Source organism: Cynoglossus semilaevis, chromosome 3 (genome assembly GCF_000523025.1).
Source record: "Cynoglossus semilaevis isolate Cse_v1.0 chromosome 3, Cse_v1.0, whole genome shotgun sequence".
NCBI classification, from domain to species: domain Eukaryota; kingdom Metazoa; phylum Chordata; class Actinopteri; order Pleuronectiformes; family Cynoglossidae; genus Cynoglossus; species Cynoglossus semilaevis.
In genome coordinates, this window is record NC_024309.1 from 7,248,385 (window position 1) to 7,258,823 (window position 10,439).

At 40.1% G+C, this 10,439-nt stretch overlaps 2 protein-coding genes across 5 annotated transcripts in view; both read right to left on the reverse strand.

Annotated features, from left to right (window-relative positions):
* mkxa (mohawk homeobox a) overlaps positions 1 to 10,439 on the reverse strand; it is a 1,121,182-nt gene that overhangs the window by 344,514 nt on the left and 766,229 nt on the right. The gene's annotated exons all lie outside the window — the stretch shown is intronic.
* tecrl2a (trans-2,3-enoyl-CoA reductase-like 2a) overlaps positions 5,130 to 10,439 on the reverse strand; it is a 7,893-nt gene continuing 2,583 nt past the window's right edge. Inside the window, exons 2-14 of one of the 3 annotated variants that reach the window (XM_025054745.1) lie at positions 10,367 to 10,417; positions 10,146 to 10,197; positions 9,917 to 9,961; positions 7,999 to 8,102; positions 7,700 to 7,815; positions 7,311 to 7,416; positions 7,039 to 7,111; positions 6,900 to 6,943; positions 6,741 to 6,798; positions 6,540 to 6,628; positions 6,392 to 6,437; positions 6,066 to 6,255; positions 5,130 to 6,001 (exon numbers count right to left, since the gene is read on the reverse strand). In XM_025054745.1, coding sequence (XP_024910513.1) covers positions 6,128 to 6,255; positions 6,392 to 6,437; positions 6,540 to 6,628; positions 6,741 to 6,798; positions 6,900 to 6,943; positions 7,039 to 7,111; positions 7,311 to 7,416; positions 7,700 to 7,815; positions 7,999 to 8,102; positions 9,917 to 9,961; positions 10,146 to 10,197; positions 10,367 to 10,417 — 912 coding nt within the window. In that variant the 3' untranslated portion in view covers positions 5,130 to 6,001; positions 6,066 to 6,127. Of the gene's footprint in view, positions 6,002 to 6,023; positions 6,256 to 6,391; positions 6,438 to 6,539; positions 6,629 to 6,740; positions 6,799 to 6,899; positions 6,944 to 7,038; positions 7,112 to 7,310; positions 7,417 to 7,699; positions 7,816 to 7,998; positions 8,103 to 9,916; positions 9,962 to 10,145; positions 10,198 to 10,366; positions 10,418 to 10,439 lie in introns of those variants that run through there. The other 2 variants (XM_017031451.2, XM_008307719.3) reach the window with 2 other exon arrangements.

Below are 10,439 nucleotides of genomic sequence, written 5' to 3' on the forward strand. Positions count from 1 at the left end.
TTCTCTGCAAAGGAAGAACACAGGCTGATGGGCCGATGCGGCCAATACCGAGCAGCCTGCTGGCGCCATGGCCTTTGCATAGTTATGTAAGCAGCTGGCTCTGTGCGATCAAACACAAAAGGGACACACGTTTAATGTCTTGTTTTATCTTTACATTGGAATCCTAATTGGTTCCAGAAATGTCCTGAGGACGCAGACGGTAAAAAGTACAAGACCACAAATATGACCTTTCCAGGCCGCTTGTCCACTGTCTCTTAACCCCTACCATGCATCAGTGGATTGCATGACAAACACTAACTGCGGCATTGCTGCTGTTGTCACTTATCCGCAGTTTTGTCCCGCCCTTAATCTGGCGGGGAATTAAAATGATTTAGTATGTGTAATTGGGCTTCGTTTGTTTTTCATCCAGCCTAATGGCAGTCGGGGTCAACACCTTGCTGACTGACAGCTCCACAAATACCTGACATACAGTACATTTGAGGAACACGTTCACCCAAGTGCTTTATTAATAATAGCTTTGCGACGTACACTTAGCTTCACCCACCCAGTACACAATAAAAGGCTACGTTTAACTGAGCGCCATTGTTTGAGTCGCTGCCACCCATATTTTTTAATACCACGAGACGTTAACAAAGGGTTTATTAAAGGCCACGCCAGGGTTTGTATTGAGTTAAGCAAATCATTAGCGTTAGCGTAGGGTACGCTTCATGGCTCATTTAGCATTTTTAGCGTTTTAGAAAAATCCACACTTAGTAACAAGTTTCTGTGAGTGGTCCCGCGGAGTAATTACCTTAGGAAACCCCCAGCCCCCGCCTTCTTCCCTTGCTATTTTGGAACTGCCCTAGGGAATGAGGAAGTCCTCTCTTGTGGGAACCTCACTGAGATTCACTGAGAAGGGGCTGAATGCGTTCAGCCGGTTGTCACCAACGGCCTCCATTATCACCCGGGCTCCATTGTCCCCTTTGTCATCCAAAATCAGACACACACACAAGAGGCGTTTAATTGGGTGTACTCTCGAGGGCTTTCATCCCCCACTGCACATGACTGAATACTGAACTGGCCATTGATTGGTATTTGCCACACAATGCACTGTACCCAACCCATTCTGGGGGTTTATACGATAAGTGTGCAGTAAATATTTGGCGATTTCTGGCCCGGGGAGCATTCGTCGCACAGTAGCTGCTTATCCGAACAGGCCCACGGGAATTCTGTGTGTGTGTGTGTGTGTGAGAATGTGCATGTTGTCTTTCCAAGAGTCTGTTTTCACAGAGAGTTTGATGTGGGAATGGTATGTAGCGGGAGATTAGCAGAGCTGTGACAGTGTGTGTATTTGAGTTGGGGGTCGGTTTTGTGTACCTTTGCGCACATTAACGCGTGTAAATCTTTGTGATTTTTGAAAAAAGAAATTTTTTTAGCAAGGCCAGGAAGGAGGTGACCTTTTTTTTTTTTTTACAATTTCTGATCCGAGTCAAGATGATTCAGGGTGTGCAGCATTCTAAACAAATAAGCAGGCTATAAAGCATGTGTCAAACTCAAGGCTCAGGGGCCAAATACGGCCCACCAAGTCATATTCTCAGGCCCGTGGGAGATTAAAAAGCATTTAATAAAGTCCATGCAGGAGAGTTTCTTAACCTGATAAATTATTATAAATTATTTATTGCAAATAATTTTTCTTTGTTCGTCAGTGTGACAGGCGGAGCAATAAAATCCTCTTCCGCTAGGTGGCAGCAGATGGCTATGAATAAATTATTTCTTTACATTACATGTACACTTTTTGTGAGATTTTTGTTTGGTGGTTTGCCGTGGGGTTTTTACCTGATGATATATATGAATATAAACTACAACATTAAATTATTTCAGGCCTCTCGCCTAAGAGGCCTATCGCCTTGTGGGGTTGACACGGGGGGCACACGGAGGCACGGCCGGGTGGATGGTCGGTGGTCTTTGTTTTTGTCCACGTTGAAGCGTACAGCACTTGAGTGTGACAGGGAGAGTGGGAACGACTGAGGCCAATTAGATACAGCTGCCATTCCGTCTACCATCCTTTACAAAGTGGCAACAAAGAATGTGGGCTTGACGGCCGGTCGGCCGCATGTCGGTGGCATGCATGTGTATCTCACAGCCCAGCGGGGCGGTAGGTAATGGTCAGATGAATTATTTTAATGGCTTATAAATGTGATTTTTCTTTTTTTCCGTTCATCGCAGAACAGAATGTGCCAGTGTGCGCGCTGGTACATTCCGTTGCGTGTGTGTGTGTGTGTGTGTTTATGGTTTGTGTGGGTATAAGAGATCTCACATGTTTGGAGTAAAACTGTCAGATTGTCCATCTTGAGTCAGAGCTTTGGTATTTGCATACGTTCACAGTGAGTAAGTCTCACATGAAAAGCGTGGTTTACAGTAAACACATGGAACTGTATGAATCCTTGAAAGTTGAGTCCCACTGAGGCCCAAATGATCTACGGTCCCTGGACTGGGGGTTGATTACTGTTGAGTCCCACTGAGGCCCAAATGACCTACGGTCCCTGGACTGGGGGTTGATTACCCCTGCTCTGTTCTACAAAAAAAATGTAAAATACTCTCTGTGAAGAAATTAAATGCTAATAATGACACTTCCAATTTGTCCCCTCTTCACAGTACTTACACATTCCCATGTCCTGCATCCATTATGTTCACACTGATTTTCAGTCTCGGCAGGATTCACTCTAATGTGCGTTTACTGTTGTCCTACAGGTGGCATGCTATTTGAAGGAGACCCTGAAGGTCACGAGGTCAGCTACTGGTCCTTCTTGGTTTGTTGACAGCTTCATCAGGATGGACACTTCCACTGCACTCCTCTCTTTCCATTACCACACTGAGGCAAAATATTACAGGTAAAAACTCTCCTTATACCCATCTTTATTTTATTTGGACACTGTTGTCGTATTTACTCACCTTCTTCACACTTAAGTATTTAAATCCTTTGATATGAATGAGTCTTTATTTATATTGGCACGATGTGTGTGATTGTATTAACCTTGGGTACATGTGTACGGTACAGTTTTGCCTTATCAGACCTTTTAAGCAAATGATTATAGTGACTCAGTGTACTACATTTCCTGTTAATCATTAACGGAAGGACAAGAAATGCAGTGACATCATGGGAATGCTGTCACTGGTGTTAAAAGAACGAGCTGGTCAATGATAAACATGGCCCGAAGCAGTCACGGCTTCCCTACAAAGGTTGAGTAAGGAGACTTGTGACTTTAGGGTTGAGTGTTCTGCCCTCTAGTGGATACATTGTGAAGTAACGTGTAGTGTTGCAATTATTGCAGCTATTTTTTTAATGTTGCATTTCTAATATATATATTTTAAAAAAACTCACGTGTGAAAACTAAACATAGGTTAAAGTTTGACACATATATAAATTAAATTAAAAATTTTAAATTAAAAAATAATTTGAATGTGAGTAATGGGAGCTTGTCGACGTGACTCACTGTGTCAACATCCTCGACATCCTTATGACTTCAGTCAAACATGCACGGTGAGGTATTAGTATCATGATAAATCACCGCATATCTGGCCAATACTTGAGGCATGTAGCCATCGAGGATGAATATCAAACAGATGTCATAAGGAAAAGAAGCTGTCAGCGGGGATGAAAAACAATTCCCAGGTCTCTTTCAGGACGGTGAGCTTTTCTTTCCATTGTCTGATTTTCATTTGCACACAGTCAGTCATTGTCTTGCAAATGGGAAGCGAGAAGAACAAAAGTGTGTATGCGTTCTGCTCAGAACCTATAGTACTTAAAGTACTCCTCCTTCTCTTTCTTCTCACCTTCACGACGGCTCCCATCATGCCGTGCTTCCTCCTGAGTGTCTTCTTCAACCAGGCCCACTTAGCTACATCCTGCTGTGTTATTATCATCTTCATCCTGCCTCTCTTTTTTTTCTTCTTTATCTGGCAGGTTCGCATCAACAAACACATGAAAATCCTCAAGGTAGGAGCGATAAAATAACAAATACAAAGGCATTATACAAAGATAATTTAAAATTTTAAAATCAGTTAATTAAATAATTCATTCCCTATTGTTGTACAAATGAAGGAGTTAAGTCAACATTCTTCCCCATAAAGTCTTAGTCTGCTAAAGATAGTACACATTTAGCTAACCATTACCTTTTTATTAACTTTTTTTTAATTCATGCAAACTCTTCAAAACCTCCATTACATCATTTGTTCTCTCACTTCCACTGTATGGGAACTCAATGTCCTTGTTTGTATTTGCACTTTCTGGCAAATGTGATTACACACACACTATCATCTCCGTTTTCTTGGTTAATTAGTGACTGACTTTGTTTTCCTTTGAATTCCAAACTGGTGAGATCAATTGTTCTCTCCCTCTCTCTGTCTCCCTCTCTCTCTCACCTGTTCTCTCAGTCATCAATGAAATCTTTGTTACTCTACTGTATATAATGGAGTGTCAGGTGAGCCTAGGTATTGAAATCGAACTATTAAAAAAAGGGTTCTGCCACAATACGTGTATTCAGTAAATAGAGAAAACTTTAGATTGAATTTGGCCTCAGACAAAGGATTTCTTTACAATAAAAGTTAAACAGGCGAACGTGGAAACGGTTGGTTAAGACGTTCCTAGTGCTCATAGTTCAGAGTTAACACAGAGGTGAGCCAGACTGCAGGCAGACAGGTTGATGATAAGATCATCCTTACTTTTCATTAGAGGATTAGTTTCATACGTCAGGGTGTTTTTTACCAATGATCTTTCAGTTCCTTGAACTATCGTTGGTTCCTCAAAAACAGGGAAATGATAAAACAGCATGTCTTTGTTGTGGGGATGTGAAGTGTTTTGACAGTGGATTGTTGTTGGTCTGCTTTCTGCACCTGTGTTCACACACCTACAACACAGTACTCGACTGTGACTTCATTGTTTTTCTATATTACATAGACAAACACACCTGTTCTTTGAGGGGTTAAAAGGAAGCGATGGCACGGCAAACAGGAGAAATACGAAATACTTTTAACTGTTTATTTATTTATGTAACTCTCTTATTACTAAACATACTAAAACTAAAAATGTTTACAAAAAACCTTATTGTATATATTTATTTTTAATGCTGTTTATCGCAGGTGTATTCGATTTCAACAGTTTCTTTTCATCATCTAAACAGCACATTTTCGGGTCTAGTTGATGCGTTTGCAGTAGTCACGATTGTGTCGAAAAATATATTCCTTTTATTTTCATAAAAACAACCAAACAAATCTAGTTCATTGACCGAGGCATTTTATTTTTGTGGGATTACATCCTTTATTGTTTTCCCTGAGGAAGGAAGTCAACAAATATGACGTCATCGTTTGGTTTGGTGATCCGTTCACGTGATGAAAACAATATCACATCGCGGCTCCTGATTGGCCTGACCTGCTATGACGTTTAGATAGGCGGGAATAAAAAAAAGAAAAAAAGAAAGAGGAGAAATCTGATTCGTCAAATGGTGGTCGAGGGAGGGCTTTAAAACCAGGGTGGAATGTAAGTGCAATAGTTCTCTCGGTGGTGTTTCCGGAATCGCTCACTCGTTCCCTACTCAATATAAATAGTTAAGTTTAGCGCATTACATAGTGGACTTATTCGTTAAATGAAAAACGGTTTCGTACACTGCTCCGGCGCGTAGTTAATTACGTAATTAATGCCGCAAAATTAAAACAAACGGACGGATTCTGCTCGTCTCTCCGCAATGCACGACTGCAATGCATTTTGGAGATGGTAATCGCCCAAATAATCTACAATGTGACCAAACCTGAAGTTACTTTTCACACATTCCAGTAACATTATTCATGAAATAAAATCGTTATCTGGCTCTGTAAAACTCCTCGTTAGTGTTTTAAATAAGTAACACCTTGTTTATAATATATAACACTGGAATGTGCTGTGCTTTAAAAATCTATTAAAATCTAAATTCCTTAAAAACCTATAAAAAAACAACCTAGTTTGTTATTAAAATATCATTGCTTTTATTTCCAGTATTCTTTTCTTAAACATATAAAAAACAACCTAGTTATTAAAATATTATTGCTTTTATTTCCAGTATTCTTTTCTAGAAATGTGCATAGTTCTGTTCTAAGCAGCTTTTTGACACTTGTTTTATAGAATCAAAGGGATGATTGACATTCGGAGCCTTGGATAATCCTTGAACTCCCTGCCGTAGGCCTTGTGCTTCCCTTTTGCCCAGATGCTCATCTGGACGAACCCCAAAATTGTGTAAAAAACCACTGGGGAGAAAAATAAGAGAGGATGACATTATTGTCAAATGAAACTCTCTGCTCACAGCCATTTCCCATCACACCGATGCGCACGCTGTGCTATTGCTCAAAGTGATGTGGAGGTAATGTGCTGTAGTGTGCATACCTGGCAGACTCTGAGTCATTACGGAGAAGCTAACCCAGGCACCGACCTGCAGCGTGTGTCATAAAACACAGCAGACAGAGGGACACATTTATACACAGAAATGATGTTCTTTACTACCAAAACTCAGTGTAACGGTACTTCCTGTCACCTCGTATGTGTAATTTGGACAGGATACAAATAAAAATAGCCATGTGAAGGGATTCCTGGTTGGCACTGGATAGCTTTTGCACCTGGCACCTAGTAAATAAATAAAAATGTAATAGAAATATTTAGCAATAATTGGCAACTTTTAACACAGATTTCATACACTCTCACTTTTGTGATTAAAACGTAAAAAAAAAAAACTCACCGTCTCCTCTGAGATCATTCAGAGTCAAGTGGATGGAAAAGTTTCCCAGTTCACAGATCTGGAAATGTGCAGAAACGTTTCATTTTTACTTCTCATTATCTCCGTGTTATGTGTGCATCAAATCAAAATTTTTATCATTATTTTTTTAAGAATACGTACCACAAATACAACAATGGCACAGTTGACCTGCAGTTCTCCGTATGCTGTGAATTACAGTTTGAATTACATGTGATTCTTGTGTATATAAAGCCAGTGTGTTTAGGTGAGTGAGTGTGTAAACGCGCATGAGCAAACTTACACGGAGGTGTATAAAGAGGATGGTTGATATAGTAAGCTAACCAAGCAGAGAAACCCCAGTAATAGGCGCAGTTCTGGGAGCAAAAAATAAACAAAACAGATGTATGAATATCTGGACATGCTGCATAAGTGAACATGAGGTTGTGCTCAACACAGCATAACGTCAGCTGGAATGGAGGAAGGGAAAACAAGGCCATATGGGGGGAGGGGGGGAGGGGGGGGAGAGGGGAGCACAGCTCTTTTATTCTTATTCAAGGAAAGTCATGTCCTCACCCTGACTATTTTCCTGAGAGGCATGGTCCCATGAGAGAAACGATGGACGAAGATAGTCTCCATCAGTCTCTTCATGTAGTGGAAGCTATGACAGACACAGGCTCGTCTGTAAGAAAGAGGACAGGGTTAAGATAAGAAATGAGACTGTTTATTATCATATATTTTTACATATACTTTTTTTATGGTCAAACACAGTGACTTGCTCGCCTTTTCAGATTATTAACGTCACGTGTAAAACAGTGCCCCTCTAAAGGCTACGGTGATGAATGAGTGTGCAACTTTATCATGTGGTATCACTGGAATGTGCTAAGCATGTTAGCGGGTTAGCTGGTCTTCAGGAGCTATTTTTTAATAGTCTCTGCTGTTAGTTGGCTATTTTGTCCACTTACGTGACAGCGGGATGAGGACTGGAGGTGAGGACATATGAGTGCGAGTAAGTGTACGGTACACGAAAATAAAACAGGAGGTAGGTGAGGAGAGGCCCAATGTACTCTGCTAGAAAAACCTGAAATGAAACAAGATGAAAAGCCAAACAATACTTCAACTAAATGACAAATGTACAGTACTTATGAAAAAAAAAACCCAAAATAGTTCTTGAAAGATTTTCCATTCCTCTTGTTTTCGTGTTCAAAATGATTGATTGCGGTCCACCAAGTATTCCAAAATAGTATAGCGTAGCCTCTCTTACTGTAGTCCATCCTAACTGTGGACCAAGGTCTTTGAAGTACATAGTAGCAACAGTCCCGACAGGTAAATTCTGTAAGATCTCATCATCTCTGAGCACTTTTCCTTCTGAAACAGAAATAATGAACAATAATAAACAGATAATACCGTTTTCTTTAGATAATACTGACTAATGCTCTTAGCCAGTGATTCTTAACCCTAGGGCCGCGGCCCAAAATTGGGCCACCAGCGCCACCTAGATATCCGTGAAAAACGTTCACTTTTTGCACCTCTGGGCCTAAGTCACCAAGATATGGTATCCATGAGAAACTCTGATACGAGGTAGCTTTTTACCACATGGTGGCTGTTTTCTTTAGATAATACTGATTAATTCTCTCAGCCAGTGAGTCTTAACCCTAGGGCCGCGGCCCAAAGTTGAGCCACCAGCCGAAGTCACCAGAGATATGTTATACATGAGAAACTCTGACACGAGGTAGCTTTTTACCACATGGTGGCGGTAATGCATCATACAGTTCTTTAACAAGCTCCAATATACAGAAGAAATATATTTCTTCTATACGCTAGCTGTAGCAAGTATGGTGACTTTTCAAAGAAAAACAAAAAAAAAGGAAACAAACGTCATCATATCTTCTTATTAATGAATACATTAACTAATTAATTCATCATATCTAATAATTAATGGCCCCAGGCGACTTTGTACTATAAAAATTGGGCGTCAAGGTCAAAAAAGTTAAGAATCCCTGCACCAAGCTGCATCAAGAATAACAAGGTTCTTTTACTTTGTTAATATTTGAATCTTCAGTTATCTATTATCGATTGTTTGTCTGCATTGAGTGAACCACTGGGGTAAACTCGCATTTTATAATTTTTTATAATATAATACTGATCAGCCTTCCAGCACCGTATCCCCATGAGTGGACACTCACGGGAACACAGTCACGTACGATAGGTTTTACTAATTGGATGACATTTTTAGAACGTCCTTTGGGGGAGCTAGCCCACATAGCTTTTTATCCACACATCTCACGTTGTGCTTTTCAGTGCTACGGTAGTTTCATTCAGAACAATGGCTCTGCATTTAATGCATGCAGATGAGATGCATACTAACGTGACATTCTTTTAGGACGTAAACAAAAGAACAACAGCCAACTGTTTCCCCACGCAGTGATTTAAATGAGTTTGTTCACCCCTAGAAAAAAAAAGGTCAGTACAAACAGTTCTCAGTCATCACGCAGGGGAATATAAATGAATGTACGTTACATCCCCCCCATTGTTTTAGTACTAGTTGTAATATAGAAGTACATCATAGTGCAGTAATGTACCTAAAGTGTATATTGTTGAATGTATATAATATATAGATGATACAGGGACTCCTCGTTTACGTTGTCCTCGACCTACGGCGTTTGGTAGTTACGTCGCCATCTCACATAAATGTATTACGAATTTCTTGTTCCATCCAAACATGCAGACTTCAAACAAATTTCAAACAGGAACTAATAGTTTGGCGGAGTGGACGAATACTATACTACTATACGTAGACGACGACTTTGTTTACATTTGCGGTTTGTACGTCATGCAATGGATTGTGCTGCATTCACTTTCATTTGTTTATGTTGGTTTTTTGGGAACTTTATGCCCTTCATCATGGCTGCCAAGTGTAAGTCAGACTCTTCTGATGTGTTTCTGTCCTAGATTATGATGTTACCAATCTGTTACAGTATTGTAGGGGACAATAGGTACTTATGCGCATTGGCTTAGTTCCGATTTATGTTGCGCTGTAGGAATGGAATTTGAATGTATTTTTAAGGGACCTCCCGTATAATGTTTTTGAAAGAATTGTTTGGGCTGAACTTCAGATGTACGATTGTTTTTGAAACACCGATAATAAATCACAGTTACATAACAACAAAATGGCTACTTACTAGGATCAAGCTTTAGCGCCTGTCTGGCTGGATACCAGTGAGGATCTGTGTACATACATATGTATATATGGAGAGAAAGAGCATTTGGCCTTAGGCTCAGTAATAACTGATCAGTACAGATACAGTATATGCAATGCTGCTGTAATGAAACACAAGACTGTTGATAGAACCAAAAAAAAATAAAACAACATCGACAAAAAACAGTTCATTAGACTGAGCAAACACTTACATGATTTGTGAAAAAGGCTCTTGATGTCTCCTACTGTTGAGTATGGCTCCACCTGAATACAACATTTAAATATAAGCTATTTAAACTATACATAAATTGAAATAAAGGCATTTGATTCTTCCTAGCTAAACGAGAAGATGGCGAGATTTCCCAATCCACACACTGTGGATTACAGTATCATTACAGTCAGACTTGTCCAGACCATAGCACAGGAAGCTTACCTTGTCTAAATAACAAAGGTGTTTTCTTGTGTTGGCATCCAGGACCCACACCTGTGGAAAACACGAAAAGTAC